The sequence below is a fragment of the Ovis aries genome, chromosome 5 (genome assembly GCF_016772045.2).
Source record: "Ovis aries strain OAR_USU_Benz2616 breed Rambouillet chromosome 5, ARS-UI_Ramb_v3.0, whole genome shotgun sequence".
In the NCBI taxonomy this organism is placed as follows: domain Eukaryota; kingdom Metazoa; phylum Chordata; class Mammalia; order Artiodactyla; family Bovidae; genus Ovis; species Ovis aries.
In genome coordinates, this window is record NC_056058.1 from 28,672,179 (window position 1) to 28,689,907 (window position 17,729).

General features: G+C 38.5%; 2 protein-coding genes and 1 long non-coding RNA gene across 5 annotated transcripts in view; 1 reads left to right on the forward strand and 2 right to left on the reverse strand.

The window, feature by feature from the left end:
* Positions 1-594, reverse strand: part of SNX24 (sorting nexin 24) — a 172,575-nt gene extending 171,981 nt beyond the window's left edge. For 2 of the 3 annotated variants that reach the window (XM_015095949.4, XM_060415675.1), the window contains exon 1: positions 314-594. In XM_015095949.4, the coding sequence (XP_014951435.1) occupies positions 314-373 (60 nt within the window). In that variant the 5' untranslated portion in view covers positions 374-594. The remainder of the gene's footprint in view (positions 1-313) is intronic. The other variant, XM_060415677.1, reaches the window with a different exon arrangement.
* On the forward strand, positions 366-14,846 carry LOC121819627 (uncharacterized). The gene is made up of 2 exons (XR_006059910.2): positions 366-798; positions 5,985-14,846. It is a non-coding gene; the product is annotated as an uncharacterized LOC121819627 (long non-coding RNA).
* Positions 12,342-17,729, reverse strand: part of SNX2 (sorting nexin 2) — a 65,840-nt gene continuing 60,452 nt past the window's right edge. Inside the window, exon 15 of the mRNA XM_015095948.4 lies at positions 12,342-16,673. Within this exon, the coding sequence (XP_014951434.1) occupies positions 16,623-16,673 (51 nt within the window). The 3' untranslated portion in view covers positions 12,342-16,622. The remainder of the gene's footprint in view (positions 16,674-17,729) is intronic.

Here is a 17,729-nt window from a genome sequence, read left to right on the forward strand (position 1 = left end):
TCCGAGGACTCGACTCCCGGCGCTGCAGCCCGGAGGCCGGGAGCGGGGCTGGGAGGGGGAAGGGACCAAACCCGGGCGCCCCGGGAGCCCGCCGCCGCCGCCGCGCCAGGGAGGGGGCGCCCGTTTCCTAGACAACCGCGCCCGGGCGCAGCCGTCCCAGTGGGCCGGGGGAGGGGAGGGGAGACGAGGGAGAGGAGCGAAGGAATCCCCCCGCCGCACGCGCACACAGCCCCGCGCAGGGGCGGCGGCGGCCGGGGGCACCGCCCGGGCTCGGCAGCCGCAGGTCCGGCTCGCGGGCCCTGTCCGGACCTACCGTGTACCCCCGCTCCAGGTCACTCTCCTCGTAGCGAAAGGACGGGATGTAGACCTCCATGGTCGCGCCGGCCGGCCGGCGGAGGGCGAGGAGGGGCGGGCTCACGGCCGCGGCCGCCGCCCCGCCCCCGGCCCGGCCGCCCCGCCCCCTGCCCCGCGCCGGCGGGAGCGGGAGACCGCGCGGCTCCGGCCCGGCTCCGCCGCCGCCCGCCGCTCCCAGGGCGGCCTGGGGCTCTCTCCCGGCGCCTGGGTTCCAGGCCCGAAGGGCCGCGGAGATCAGCTGGGCCCGGAGGAGGCGGGGCCTGGAAACCTGTGAGTCTGCAGAAAAGGGGTGTGCGCGCCACCGCGCCGGGGACAGGGCCGCACCCAGGCGCTCCCTGCCCTGGAGGCTCGAGCAGGCACTGGATTTGCAGTTTGCAAAACGCCACCCGTAACAGATCGCAAGACAAGGAACAGAAAAGCATGGAGCTTCTGGATTTTGTTTTGGTTGGTTGAGTTTTCGCTTTAACTCTCGGTTGGCATGAACAGCAGCGAACCCTGCACTACTTTTACCAAGACTTTACTGTTCCCCTTCGGTGCCAGGGTCAGCGTCTAGTTCTGAGTTAGCCGTCGAACCACAGAATACAGAGGCCGAAAATCGGCTGCTCACGGAGACAAACATTCCGACTTCTTGCTCCAGTTCTAAAATGCTGTCGGTATAGAGTTTCTTAACTATAAGAGAAAACAGAAGAAAAAAAAAAGAAAGGCAAGGGCTGGAATGTGCCCCTCTGGCCAGAAGCTAATTACCTGAAAGTACCTGAAAGATAAAAGTGCTCCAGTTGAGCAATGTGGTTATCAGGATACCTTTGCAAACCACGAGTTTCTCTCTTAGGTTAGAGCAGGGAGCAGAATAGAAACTTGAAGGTGAGTTGTCCAAAGAGCTTCTTGGGCTGCAGGTAAATGGCTGCGCCTAGTTTGCTCTTGAGGCCAGGGGGCCCTTTCAGCTTGAAACTCCTCTTAAGTTTGTGATGAGACCTTAGTCATGGAAAAGAGACTAATCAGGCCTTTTGCTTTAAGAACTTGTCTGATGTGGACCGTAACCTTAGGTGAAGCCCTCACCCACACACTCGCAGCTCCAGGTTGTGTCCTCAGAACTCCATAGGCTTGGCCCTGTGAAGACTAGCCCTCCTCTTTTCTTCCAGTGGCCAACACCTCCAGATGTGACCAAATAGCTCTGTGGGCTCCACGTTGCCCAGGCTCAGAGCCCAACTTGTAGGCTCCCCTTAGCCTCTGTGACTATATCACACTGTATTGTGCCATGTACTTACCTGCCTCACCTCCTAGATTCTAGAGAAAATATTTAAACAAAAAAGATTTTTTTATCCCCTTCTTGGTATATTGATAGACACATTTTTCTTCAAAGTTTTATATAAGCATTTAAATGCTCATCTTTACAAAACCAATGGATACAGCAGTTACCACGTGGGATGTTATTACACCCCATGTCTCATTTAAGCTTCGTGTGAGGAAGTGTTATGTGCAGTAGGACTTTAAAGGACTAAGAAGTAGTATTCCTGTTTTTATTTTAAAATAATGGCTACTGATGACAGCAGGCTCCACCCCCAGAAACAATTTCAAGATTGGTTGAAACAGGTTATTAAGGTCTCAAGAGTATAATGTATAATGCAAATGAGGATTGTGTAATCATAAAATCCTTGTGCTATAGATTGCTGATGAAACTTTTAATATGATTTTTATATGATCCTTTCACAATAGCCTGCTAGTAGCCTGGCATATGTATTTTTGTCTGGTGGCATAGCTCATCTATTTACCTTTGAATTTAAGAGTCAGAAATGTGTGGGTCCAAGAAGATCTGACAAGTTGTCCAAATGGATTTTTCCTTTTTCTTTTTTGCTGTATTCTACTAATAGCTGTGTATAATTTAATTTTGCCTTGCTGAAAATATATACAGGTTCTCAGGTATGTTCTTGAGGGACTAAAAGCTCAGCTGTAACTGTTATTTCAGTTATTTCAGATGGCATAATTAAAACTCAGAGAAGATAAATAACTATGACATTGAAAGTGAAAGTTGCTCAGTTGTGTCCAACTCTGTGACCCCATGGACTGTAGCCCACCAGGCTCCTCTGTTCATGGCATTCTCCAGGCAAGAATACTGGAGTGGGTAGCCATTCCTTTCTCCAGGGGATCTTCCCAGCCCAGGAGTTGAACCCAGTGGATTCTTTACCATCTGAGCCACCAGGGAAGCCCAAGAATACTGGAGTGGGTAGACTATCCCTTCTCCAGTGGATCTTCCTGACCCAGGAATTGAACTGGGGTCTCCTGCATTGCAGGTGGATTCTTTACCAGCTGAGCTAATTATTATTCTAATAATTAGAAGAGGTAAATTTCTAATCAAGTTCTGTGGGTTAATCACTATAAAGGAAAGAAGAGAATAGCACTAAAGTAAGAGAACATGGCAATGTATTATCCTGATGTTCTTATATATCTTCTCTACACTCCAACAGGTCATCTAAATAGTATCTCCTCACAACATTAATAAAAACACATGGCAAATACTATATAAGAAGTTGTACACTTAATATCTGTTAATAAAAGCAAAAACATTACAGAAGAATATGGACTTCCCTGGTAGTCCAGTGGTTAGGGCTCTGCACTTCCACTGCAGGTGTTGGGGGAGGGTGGCAGAGGAGGGGGGAAAAAGAAGAAAGAGAGAAAAAAATTCTGCTGGAATCAGAGTATGAAATCCATGCACTGAAAATACAACACCTAGTATTGAGTAGATAAATATTTCAGCATATTTAATGATAAACTGCTTTAAATATCAACTTATAAGTCCTGACCAATATCTATCTAAAATATATTACTTATTCAACATTCTACTCTAAGACTAGCATATCATGACCAAACAAGATTTATTCCAGAAATATAAAGACAGTTAAACATTAGAAAATCTGTTGATATCTATCTCAACATTGTCAGATTAGAAAAGAACAAAGATAAATGAGTATGTCAGTAAGTTCTGAAGCAACATTAATAAATCAGTACACCTCTTCCTAATAATTCTTAACAGCCTAGAAACAGCAAAAAAGAAAAAACCAAAACCAGCTTTAATTTGATAAAAGTACCACAACCCTACAGGAAATATCCCATTAAACATCACAGGAGGAAGCATAAGAATAATGTTAATAACTTTATCACAATTATTGTTTGACATTTTGCTGGAGGCCCCACTCAATACAATAAGAAAAGCAAAATAAACAGGTACAGACACTGGATTGGAATATATAAAACTAAGGTTATTTGTAGATGAAACTATCTACATACATAAAACAGAATCAACTAAAAATTTGTTAGAATAAAAGTTTCATAAGGTGCCAGAGAGTAAATCATCACATAGGAATCAGTAGATTTCATAGACAATAACTTGCTTACACATACCAACATTAACCGATCCAAAAATAACAGGGAAAAACCAAACAGTTTCATGAATAACAATGTTAAAAACTTACAAATTTCTAAAGATAAAATTTAAGAAACATGCAAGATTTATATGAAGAAAACGAAAAAGCTATGCAAGGACACAAAAGCAAGCTTGAAAATAGTTGCATCACATTTCTGAATGAGAAGAATCAATAGTTTGTTGCTTTATTTGGCTAAGTTTTCACCAAAACAATTTACAGAGCTAATACAATCAAATAACCAACATGCTAAGAAAAGGGACAAGCTTGTTTGAAAAATGAATAGCCAGGGCAGGTTTGAACAAAAAAAGGAAAGAAAGAATGAGAGGATAAGTTAATTTGTAGGACATCAAAACATACTATAAAGTCATGGTATTTAAACCAGTATGATCCCAGAGCAAAATTAGACAAATAACGAAGGGCAGCTAAAATTAGACAGATTATGAAGGGCAGCTAAAATTAGACACCTGCAAAGGGAACCAAATAGCTCAGAAATAGATTCCTTAATATATAGGAACATAATACGAAACAACAATGGTATTTCAAAGCTATGAGGGGAAAAAAAGCTATTCAATAAATAGCTGAGTACTTATATAGTTTTAATAAATATTTAAATATTAAAGTTTTAGTAAATGTTTAAAATAGTATAAATAAATGGTGTAATGAAAGTTTATGAATAACTGGCTCTCCACCTGAAAGAAAAGTAAAATTTATTTTTAAAATGAATTCCACGTGTAGTAAAAAAGCTCTGTGGAAAAACAGAACTGTAAAACACCTCAAGGTAGACAAAACCTTATTACAAAAACCAAAACAAAGACTTTGGGGGAAAGATTATACTATATAAGGCTAAATAAGGATTTTAAATTAATGTAAAACAAAGACCATTAAGTTAAAAAAATGTTCAATAAACTGAAAAGATAGTTGCAACGTGTATAACAAAGGATTAGTGTACATTTTATGTGTAAAGAATATATAATTTTTCTTAATAGCACTATAAAAAATGAACACAGTATGAACAGGGAATTTCCAGAATGCAAGCAGACCAAAAAAAAAAAAAAAACTGTATAAATGATCTATTATCGAGTAACAAGTTATCCCCAAATTTTAGCTTCTTAAAGCAAGAAGTACTTATAGAGTTTCTGTTGGTCCAGGAATCTGGGAGCAGTTTAAGAGGTAGACAAGACGTATACCCAGGCTACAGTCATCTCAAGAGTCTACCAGGCTGCAGGAGGCATTGACAAAGTGGTTCACTCACAGGCCTTGAAAGTTAATGTTAATTGTTGGCAGGAGGCCTCAGCTCCTGGCCACTCAGACCTCTCCCTAGAGACAGAGGCTTCCTCCAAAGCAAAAAATCTGAAAGAGCTCAGAGTGAAGACTACGTCTACACTAAGAATTTACACTCCATCATTTCTGCAATATCCTGCTGCTTACAAAGGTTAGCCTATTCAGTGTAGGAGGGACTATATAGTGGCTTGAGTCTCAGGTGGCAAGAATTAATTGGGGCTCTCGTGGAGGTTAGCTGCTATGTAACTGTGAGCAGAGAAAAGAATTCCATCATGTTATGGATTAAAATATTTTGGTGTGCTTACACTATGAATATTATGTTGCACTTAAAAAAAAAAACTGTTAGGATTTCTGGGTTAAGATAATGAATTGAACATACATAATTAACTTCACTGCTTCTTCTAGCCGCAGTAAAATGAAAAGGAATTTATCCTTAAAAACAATAAATAAATAAAGATAGGAAAAGCAGAAGAGAGAACAACAAAAAGATTTTTATAAACTAGAAAGGAGATGAATGAGAAGCAATCATTCTGGTAAACAAGAAAAAGCCAAATTTAAGCCAGCAGTGAGAAAGCGGAAAATCAACCTGATTTACACAGGACGATACCCAAAAGGCTCAGTGAGAGGGGACAGAGAAGATACACCTCATCTAGAATGGGAGATAGGCTGGCTAGAAGGAAGACTGAGTGAAAGTTGAGTGGGAAAATCCTTCAATCCCCTCTTCCACATTGGCATAATTCCAGAGGATATTTCCTGGAGAGAGAGAGAGTGAAAAAGAGAGTCTTTACCTTGGAAAATGACTTGCCCACCTGAGGGCATGGGAACTTTCATCAAAAAATAGTTGAGGCCTAGGGGCACGTGATCATACACATGTTGAATGATGAGTATTAAAACCTCATAGAGGCTGACAGCTATACCTTTACCTTCCAGGCAAGAAAGTGGAAGATTTTCTCTGGGAGATCTGATGAGCCCAAGAGAAGGAAACTCTAGAAACACCAACATTGGAACTTCCCTACAAGCAGCCCAGTGAGGTCACTCTTCAGTGATTTTCAGATTTGATAAGTGTGGACAACATGGCAGCGTAGGAAGAACTTGAGCTCAGCTCCTCCCACAGGCACACAAAAAACTAAGACCGTTTACAAGCAACTATTGATGAGGCTTCCCTGGTGGCTCAGACGGTTAAGCACTTGTCTACAATGCAGGAGACCTGGGTTCGATCCCTGGGTCAGGAAGATCCTCTGGAGAAGGAAATGGCAATCTGCTCCAGTACTATTGCCTGGAAAATCCCATGGACAGAGGCGCCTGGTAGGCTACACTCCATGGGGTCGCAAATGGTTGGATACAACTGAGCGACTTCACTTTCACTTTCAATTGATGAGACTGATCTGAAGACCAGTGGAAAAGACCTTACACCACTAAAAGTATAAAGACAGACCCACAATGAGACCTTGTAGAGGGGCCAGTGTTGCTTCAGTCAAGACCCACCTTCCTGGAGTAGGCAACAACACAAATGGAAGGATCATCACAACTGGAGAGGTTCTCCCCTAGGAGGGGTGCAAGCCCCACGCCGGGCTTCCCAGCCTGGAGGTCCTACAGTGGGAAGATGGGTACTCAGAACATCTGGCTACGAAGGCCAATGGGGCTTGAGTACAGGAGCCATAGGGCTGTGGGAAACAGACCCTCCTTAAAGGGCACATGCACGTTCTCACACGCTCCAAGTCCCAGCACAGAGGTAACGATCCAAAAGGAGGCTTAGACACTTCTCCTGATCTTGGAGGATCTGATACACAGTACCAGGAGGCAACTGGTACTCCCCCTGAGAACACAGATACTGGCAGTAGCCATTTCAGGGAGCTCGTTTCTACTACGGGAGCACTGATGCTGGCAGGCACGATTTTGGAATCCTCCCTCTAGCCTACCAACACCAGGGGCTTAACCCCCACAAGGAGCAGGTCAACACCAGTCCTAAGCAGTCAGCCCCACTGGGACACAGCCCTACCCATCAACAGGCTGGCGGCCTTCATATGAGGCAGGACCTGATAGCCAGCTAGACTGGATGCTTAACATACACCCAATCTATAAAACATATGACAAAACATACAGTTTTTGTCAATTATACCTGAAGAAACCTGGAAAAATGTTTTTCTTTAAGTTTGAGAGAGCTTCCATCGGCTTCAGTTCCCACTGCTAATCTTGAGAAGACATCCAAAAATTAACAAATATCTGAGGAAAGCAGCTAACATGCAAGAGAGATAAAAACAGAAAATTAATTTTGAGGAAACAGGAACAAGGAGGAAAAAAGAAACTTTAAAACTATCACTAATATTCTCAGAGAGATACAGGAAGGCATTGCATCTGTGAAACAAGCAGCAGCTACTTAAATCCAATTAGAAAATGAGGGTAAACTCAGAGAGTAGAACAAAATAACAAATGCAAAATAAGAAAACAAACATCATCAGTCGAGAACATCCAATATCCAAATAATGAAAGAGAAGAGAGAATATAGAAGTGAGAAAATCATGAGTGAAATAACTCAAGAAAATGCCCAGAACTGAATTTCGTGTTTCCAGATTGAAAGCACTCACACAGGATGAAAACAGATGCATACTACAGCAAATCTGGATGAGATTTAGAACACTGAAGGAAAAAAATGACATCTTACATTCTGGAAAGGGGTAGGGGTGAAGGGAAAATGCATATAGAAAAGATCTGAAAGCAGAATGGCTTTGGAATTCTCAATAGCAACACTGCAAGGTTATAGAGAAGGAAGCAATGTCCAACATATGACCACTTAAGTTATCAAGGACAAAGGCAAAATAAAGTCTCAAAAGTAAGTTTCTATGCATCATTTTCAAGAACTGTATATCTACCCAAATGAAGGAATAAATCAAGAAAGAGGAAAATGTGGGTTATAGAGAATAGGAAGCCAGGGGGAGAAGCGAAAGGAATCTTTAGGATCCTCTGTACAACAGGCAAACAGAGACAATCAGTCCAGGCCAGAGCAGTCTGACTCAAGAAGAGGACACTGTGAGAGCTGCTTTCCTAATACTTTCTGCCATATCTTCTTTTTAACCGAGGAAACCACTGGAGAACATACTATTCCAACACAAGGGAATAAATCAAGAAGGAAGAAAGCATGAAACTCAGGATATAGGGAATGGATCCCAAGAGAAAGGTACAGGTAATTCCAAAGTTCAGGGCAAATCCAGAGGTACAACATGCTCGGAGAGCATCAGTTCCGAGAAAACCGAAATCCTCAGGAGAGCAAGCCCTAGGGAAGGCAGTTGGAATGGTTGAATTACTTGATCCGAGTGGTCCTGTGGGAAACGTACTGTAGGAAGACATGGAAAAAACTGGCAATAGATTGAAAAAACAAAAACAAAAACAAAAAAAGCACCAGCCAAATGAAAAAAAAAAAAAAAATCAAGGTATGTTCTACCTCAAGAAAAACAAAAAAACCCAGTCAAGTCATTGAAGGAAAGAAAGTCTAAGAAACCATTACAACCAAGAGAAACAGAAGGAGACATGACAACTGAATGTAATGTGGTATCTTGCATGAAATCTTAGAAAAAGGACATTAGGCAAAACCAAAGGCAATCTGAATAAACTATGGTCTCCAATTAATAATGGGCCTCTCAGGTGGCTCAGGGGTAAAGAATCTGCCTGCCAATGCAAGAGATAAGTTCTTATCCCCAGGTTGGGAAGATTCCCCGGAGGAAATGTAACCCACTCCAGTATTCTTGCCTGGAAAATCCAATGGACTGAGGAGACTGGCGGGATACAGGCCATGGGGTCTCAGAGTTGGACATGACAGCATGCATAGACACTAGTTCCTAGTAATATAACTATATTGGTTCATTAATTGTAACAAATGTACTACACTAACATGTTAATAAGAGAAGCAAGGTACACAGGATATAACTCTATGTGTACTACCTAAAGTTTTTTATATAATTCTAGTATTGTTCTAAAAAGTTTTTTTTTTTTAAGCCAATCACAATTAAATATACTAAAACTTTCAGCAGTGAACAATATTTGTAAGGTGTTAAAACTGAAAATACTGAATACTGATTTAACCAAAAACTTTAACTACACTGTAAGTGGGAGATGAGTGTATGAAGCAGATGGATGGTAGCGTAAAACTCTCATCACCATAAAAAAGATGTGGCTGATGTCTAAAACTGATGATTCAAATGACAGCAGGATGCGCATTCTACTTAGAAATGTGAAGGCATTTAAATGGCAGAAGACACAGCGTAGAAAGAGGTTATCGTTGAGGAAAAGCACCAGGGAAATTGTGGTTTGTGGGTCAGGGAACCACTGTGTTTTATTAGTGTTTCTGATGCTAGTTTCTGACGCTAGTTTTCAGACTATGTACATGAACTGATTTGATGAGATAGACATTAACTTAAAAATCAAAAGACTAAAGTCAGTTTTTATCTGCTGACATGCAAAAAGCTTTCAATACTTTAGCAAACCAAAAAGTAAATTTGAAGAACCCACAGAAATAACCTTTGCCGCACTACGAGCTCTATGCATTGCAGTAAGAGCTCTGTGCAGCTGTCATATTGAAGTTATTCTTTTAAAAAGGTGGTAATACATTAGTCATTTCTTAAATGCAGGTTTCCTCCTTTGACTGCTTTCTTGACTCCCATTTCCTCTTACCAGAAAAATTTTTCTTTCACCTTATCATAGTTACATTCCCCAACCTGTGCCTGTCACCTCATTTACCTTCATCTTTCTGGTCTTTTAAAATCATTCAAAATCCCTCCCCCCTTGGCTTTCTTACATACACCAACAATCCCTAATCTTGAATAAATCAAACTTTGTCTTGCTTTCTCATGGCTGAAAAAAATGGATACTTTGGTTGACTCTACTTTAAACTCATGATTTCCAAACTTATTTGAAAGTGGGTACTCATCCATAGCTCTGACTCTTCTCGATTTCTGTTTTCTAGACATCTACCACTTTCCTGTGGCTCCCCATTTTTTTTGGCTTCTCTGCTGGTATTCTCTGATGGTGGTTTAATTTTCTATTTCACTGAAAAAATAAAAGCATTCAGGCATTATTTCCAAATAATGGAAATGCCTTTCCCCTTCCTTTTTGTTCAGAGGAAGAAACTCCCCCCTTTTTTTTTTCTGAGGCTCTTTGCACTTACCTGACTTATTCACCTCTATTCTTCCCTTAGATGTTACTTGTATGTGATATTTTGTCCTCAGCAGGCTGAGTCACATTTGTTCTCTGAGAAGGCATTCATTAATAATCACGGTTTTAAGGAACAGAGCGTGTTCACATTCTAACTTGATGACACAACACCTAGTCCTGACTTATGTTTTCATGTATTTTCATCTTGGATGCCCAAAGGTACGTCAAAAACGTGGCGGGTGGGGTGGTGGCTGGGAGAGGGATGGATTGGGAGCTTGAGGTTAGCAGATGCAAACTATGACATGCAGAATGGAGAATGGATACACACAGCCCTACTGCACCTACAGCACAGGGCACTCTATCACTATCCTGTGATAAACTACGATGGAAACACTGTAACACGCCCAGAACTCTCTCATACTATGTTATTCAAAGCAGAAGTACAGTCATCAAAGCCAGAAATCAGGGCATCCTTCTAGACAACCTTCTTGTTCTTCCCGGATAATCAATCCATTATTTCCGTGCCTGACACAGCAGACTGAACAAATACCACGAGTGAATGAATGACGCTGGCCTCTTGCCGTCCCATCTCCCTTTCGGCTATCACTGCAGTGTCACACCCTCACCACCAGTTGTATGATTACTGTCCCAACAATTGCTGTCATCTTTTTATTCTCCCTTTTCTCCACTGATTACTACTTCCCTTAATCTACAACATATTCAAGGTTCTTCTATGTGTTTCTGTGTGGAGACAAACTTTCCCTGCCCCATTTCCCTCTTACCCTTCATTTGTCCCCAAGCTTCTTTAAAAAGTCTCTAGTTTCCTGACAAGATTGATTTAACTACAGCATCTTTGTAGTGGGGGTAGATCTTAGCTTTTGCTGGCTGAAAAAAAAACAAACGGATTTTGTCTGCAAGCCTTATTCCCCTCCATCCCTGATCCCCAGCCTCAGGGCTCTAAGAGCAGATCTTAGGGACAGATCGTTCTGAGAAGGACCCCATGGGTAAGCCCATTTAGATCCTAGTTAAGCGTACACCATTGTTTTAAAGAAGTAAAGACTGGTAAAATAATCAAAATGCAGGTCATTTTGTTCAGACAGGAGATTAAATATTCAGTAAACATTTACTGGATGCCTAACAGCTAATACTTATTAAGTACATGCTATTGCTGAGAAAGTCACATAAATTATCTTAATCCCCTGAAGGAGCACCTGAACAGGTACTATTATTACTTTCCACTTTACGAATAAGGAAACTTTAAGTTTTAGAGAAAAATAACTTTCTCTAAGTCAATGATGTAGATTCTTGAGCCAGGGTTCAAACAGGCAGACTGGACGCATAATTGTATTTTTCATTACCCCAGTACACTCCCTTGATTGTACCACACTAGGTTCTAGAAGAAATAACAAGAACATAGTCGTTCCTCAAGAAGCACACAGACTACTCAAAGTAGAAAGACTGCTATAATGCAAGGTAAACATCAGTAAACACAATCTGAAAGGTGCAAAATGTTACCAGAGTCCTGCTAAGAGATCCAGAAGTTCTTTGCTTCCTTCTAGTTAGAAAACTAAAAAGGATATATGGAGGATGTGGACCTCATAAAAGACTGAAGAGGATTTAATGAGCTGCTGGTAAAGGGGAAAAAGTTAACTTAAGCAACATCAACAGCATTGACCCATAAAAGGATAGTGCATTCTCAAAGACAGGGGCATCACTTGATTCAAGCAAAAGGTGGGTGAAAGCACAGAGTAAGATCAAGACAGGAAAAGTGGTTTGAAACCAGGTTCTGGATAATTTGGACTTTATCAAGGTCACAAGATCTTGTGAGGAGAAAGAGAAGAAATGCGAAGGAAACACATTTTAGAACTAGAATCAACTCAAATTGGTCTTGGCAAAAAAAAAAAAAATCTCAGCTATGTAAATGAAAACACAAGCATTTTGAGTCTCAGTTGCAAGAAGGTAAGAAGCACTTTAAACTGAAATTTGGCAGCAAAGGTTAAAGAGCCTCCTCTCATGCATGCACATGCACGTTCACGTACACACACAAGTCCACACACACTTACACACACATACACGGAGAACCACCTGAAATAGGATCTAGGAAATAAATATAGGCTAAAATCAAGATAGCTCAAGACTTGATTATGGAAGCAACAAGAAGGCAATTTATTGTTCAGTTTTGTTAGATTCTGTCTGACTTTAGTTTTATTAAACAGTTACATATATAAATTTAAAATAGAATTTTTTTCCTCAAAGCAGTCCCTTAAATCAGTTTAATCCCATTAACTGATGTTAATAAAAAAAAAAATTTCTGTGTATTAACAAGCGGGTAGCTTCACCTTAATTGTCTTTAATTACAAAGTTTCCATTTGACTCAGTTTATTAAGAAAAATACTTAAAAATTATTCAGTTTCTTGAGAATTAAAGTATGTGACAAGAGGAAGGAAGATGAGGATTTTTAATTTCTTCATGTGCATTAAAAGATCAGATAGCAAGCCACAATTTTCCTGTTTTGTACCATCTTCTATTCTTAGCCACTTCTGAAGTAACAGTTTGAAGAAATAAATTCTCTGTATACCAAAGGACTGTCTAGAATTCTATGTTTATGATTAGAAGAAGAATCGCTAATGTATCTCTTTCCTTACATTTTCAAGGAAGAATGTTTATCTTCAACAGATTTAAGAAAAATCAGTTCAGTATAATGATTTAGATTCTGGGTTTGCTTATCTGTAAAATAAGGAAGTTGTACTAGAGTCTCTAATTTTCCATCAGGAAATAAAGTGCGACCACTTGTTGAATGGTACGAGTGCTCACTACTTGCAAAGCACTGTGCCACAAAGTCTTATACCTGAATTGTATTTGCTTTTGAGAGCAACACCAACAAGTCCCTTTTATTTAGCTTTTAACACGTCACTGGATTTGGAGTGGTAAACAGAAAAAATCGCTGTTGGATGTAACTCTCCTTTTCCAGTTCCACGCAATTATCTAAATCTGAACTGTCCAGAGTCACAGCCAGTAGCCACATGTGAAAAGCGATCACTTATCATGTGGCCAGTCTGAATGCATATACAATCAAAGTATGAAATACACAGGGGATATCGAACACTTAGTACAAAAAACACAATGTAAAACATCACAGTAATTTGTAATATACGGGATTGCATGCTAAAATATTTCAGAGCTACTCAGTTAAAAATTAACTTTACCTGTTTAATTTACTCTTGAAATACGGGCATAGAAAACTGAAAATTATGTATGTGGCTCACATTGTGTTTCTGTTGGTCTGTAACACCAAGGACCTCGTCCACAGATCACCGTGACCTCTCCTCATGGCCTTGACTACAAAGGTGGAGTCATCAGCAATTCTGATACCACTCCTGCTGTAATTTCCCTCTTCTTGCTATTTGTGTCTGGCCAATCGTTTATCTTCATTATTACTTGAAACCATATCCTTCACTGTGAGGATTAGAAATGAAACCTGTTCGATTCTGGATTTTACTCTTTTCAATACTTTGAAACAGATTATATCACAGATATGATAACATATACATTTCCTGCCAGTGGATATGGAAATGTGTCCAAATATCTCAAGTCAGTGACTGCACTTCCTTGTCACAGGTGTTGTCATTCCCTCCTGCCAGCGACCTTCCTTCCTCTAAAACAGGGTGGCGTTTGCTCCTTCTATCTGTAGTCCCGAGTCTTGTCAGTCACGTGACTGCCCGTGCAGGGAGCCGTAACAAGAAAGTGAAGGAGACATCTGGCTTTGTAACTAGTCACACGCTACAGGACAGAAAAGCGAATATCTCTGCAACTTCCTTAGACATCAAGAAGTATGTTTGTTAAAGGATTACAATCTTCCATTTTTATTCATCTGATTTCCCTCCTTTAAAGAAACCTGATTTGTTGAGACTTACTTTATATTTAAAAGCCACTTATGAAACAATCTACACAAGAAATTGGTAAAACTTTGCTATATCTGAATAATAAAAAGGTTAAAGAGTAGCCAACAATGAAACAAGGGTATGAGATTAATATAAATATATATATATGTATGTATAAAAAAGAAGATGGATAGTTGGAATTACTCATCAAAAATACAATAAAAAACTCATGTTTTAGAAATATTTTTATACACATTTACTTTGCTTTAGCCTTGCTTTTATGTTATTAATAGAAGGTGATTTTTATTAGAATTTGACTCTCTAACAGAATAATATTTATGCTAAAGCTTGGTAAACAACATATTTTGAAGTAGAAAGGCACTTTAGGAATCTGTTTTATACCCTTGTTTCATAGATGGGTCCCACAGCTACTGAGTGACTAAAGACTGAACAGAATGTATGCTGACTCCAAGTTCAGTTTGTTCCGCTGTATTATGCTGCTTTAGTCCTTCTTTATCTTTTATCTTGTTAAAGAAAAAAAAATTAAACTCGTATGTTTATAACTAAAAAATTGTATTATATTAATGCTCTTGCTGTTCTATTTACTTGGAATCAAAGTATCTTAGTAAGAGGAATAAGAGATGTGAAGACTGATGGCTAAAGATGAATGTAGTGCTGAAGAAATTAAATCCTGTGTCAGAGGCTCACATACTTTATTTGAAATTTCCAATACTCTATCTTTCAATAAAAAGATTGTTAAGGGGAATAAGATCTGGAATGGACTCAGGTCTGTTACTCTCTTCAGCTTAAGTCTGAAAATATTTATTATTTTATTTGGTGGTCCTGATGGTTGTCATAAATGTATCACAGCAGAACTGAAGATTTCTGCTTGAATAACTAAGTTACTATCCTATGTGTAAACTGAATCTTTGGAAGTAACAAAACTATACACCTAATACTAAAACATCATTATAGTGAAACTGTTCCCAGTAAGCCTATATTTTGCTCAATATTAACGAGACAAGATAGGATCTGATATATATTAATATGAATTACTCATTTCTTCAAAGTATCTAAGTCACCTCCAAGAGAAGCAACAACAGAAGACTGTACTATTTCTGATTCAGTTTCTCCTTGTTCTTAAGATGGCAAACATTATTTTGCATCATCCAGGATTTGTTTTTTCTGTTCAATTCATCAAGTCTTTATTATAAACCTGTAAGTGTCAGGTACTCTTCTAGGTTCTAGGATTATAAATATGAACAATACCTACAAGAGGCTACAAACTTCAACTAAAATAAGTGGAAGCAAACATCGCCTGAGGATATTCTGCTATGTTAACTGTGTTCAGTAAGCTGTTAGAAAAGACTCAGTTACACATACATCTTACTCTTCCAGAAGGGAGATACAATTGTTAAGCCTGAGAAGAGGAGCATCTTAAAGAAAAGTCTGATGCTAGTCACAACTTAAATTTTCATCAACATTAAGGATTATATAACTGCCATGTAAACATGATACAGAAATAGGTGAGATGGTTGCCAAAGACAAATTTCACTTTACTTCAAATTTTCTTTGTACTAACATTGGCTATTCATCAAATCACTGGGTATTTTAGCACGGCACTTTTCTCTGTCAACAATGACCACAGATGATCTTTTAGCTTAAAACAAAAAACAAAGGCAAGGTAAGGAATAAATTAAATATATGCAAAGTCTTAGACTTTGAAGGTAATAGAAGATGAGCAAAATCCATAGGACCTGTAACAGAAACAGATAAATGTTTTTTTAATTGTTAAATTGGGCACTTATAATAGGAAAGGATAAAAAACAAGCAAAGACAACTATTTACTCCTCTGCTCAAGACAAAAGCATTCCCCAAAGGTGAACCAAGAGATAAATGTTCTTTGGTTTATGATGATTTTGCAAAAACAAAACTTAATTAACCTTCATTTAGTGACTTAATAATGAAAGAGTTCAGCTTTTTCGGTCACTTAAATTAATGATCATAGCATCACCTAAATACATCTAAAAGAAAAAGTTTCTCTGTATTAAAATGCTTTCAAAAGATCTCTAATATGTTTACATACCCAAATAATTTGTTACTAATACTTCACAAGGAATATCATTTTATTACTGTAATCACAAAATCATAATTTCTGTACAGGAATGTATAAGTGAACATTAATCAATGCATTGATAATTCACTTCATAAAGAGGGTGAACACACTACAGAACATACTGTAAAGAAAAAATATTGTAAAATTTTCTGACCTCGCAGTGCACTTTTGAGTGCAAGTATTTAAGACACAATAGTGTTCAATTCAGCAAAGTATTGCAGAATGTCATGCCACAGTCCACTTAATTCAAAGAGGGTCAGGACATGCAGCTTGTAATAAAATGTCAGAATATATATTTATAAAAAACCACATGTAATTCATAAAATATATAGTGGTTTATTTAGATGGTTTTTAATGATTTCACTATGGAATTCTGCATAACTGGAACAAGCATCCAAGATCTTCTTAACAGGAATAATCTTCTTGCTAGGCAATGGCTTTGGCCTCAGGTAGGAATGCCTCCCAGTATTTTATCAGCTGTGGATGATAATAAAAGATATTCTTAGAACCTGTCATATACATTTCATGAAGCATTAAAAAAATCTAGCTAATAATAACATTTACTTAAGTCTGATTCTTAAAGGGACCATCTAAATTCCCTTATACAGCTTGTCAATATAATTAGCTTATAAATTACTTAAAAATATTAACTATTCATGGCTAATTTCAATTTTTGTAATAAAAAACACAATTTAAAAAATACTAAAAATTTAAGATTAATTTATGCAAAATTGTATATATAAAAAGCTTTGCTAGTGTAAACTATATAAGATTACCTTAAATAATAAAACTGCAATGAGCTTTTCCAGTATAAAGTGATAACATCTCCTAATTCAGAGAATATTCACATTTTATGTTATTGCCAGCCCAAAAGAGTGATAAAGAAGGAAGAAAAGAAAACATCCAAGCAAGATGGGAAAAAGAGACTGGAAAGAATTAGCTGTCGGTCTTTCCTGGATAGTCCAGAAAATAGTACAGATTGACATAAAAAGTAACATTAAGTTTAAAACAATTCTTTTAAAGATAAGCTCATATAACCTAATTTTTCCATTTCAAAAATCTGATTTTATGAACTAAGCACTTAAAATATTAAAAAAAAATTAAGGATACAATTTATCACCTAATTTAAAAATTTAAACTATTATATAGTTTTAAAAGAACTGGGGGAAGAAATCCTTCTGTTCAAGATATTAAATAATTTGATATATTACTCAAAGTTACATTAAAATACACACAGGAAAAAATCTCTATTATCTTGTTACAGACTTTTCTTTAACAAAAACCCATGGTTTTCTCTATTTAAGGAGACAAATGCCACTTGAGGTATACAATCAACATGAAACCCACAGAAACTAAAGCAAAAATCAAAACAATATTCTTTAAAAAACCTTCAAAACTTAGTTCTTAGTATAAGTTCTAGCTGTATGAAAGAGAACTTACTATAGGAATGTATTTAAACATCTGTGATCAATAGAGAAATAAAACTGGGAAGACAGAGAAAAAAGGAAAAATAGTACAGCATGTTTCTCAAAA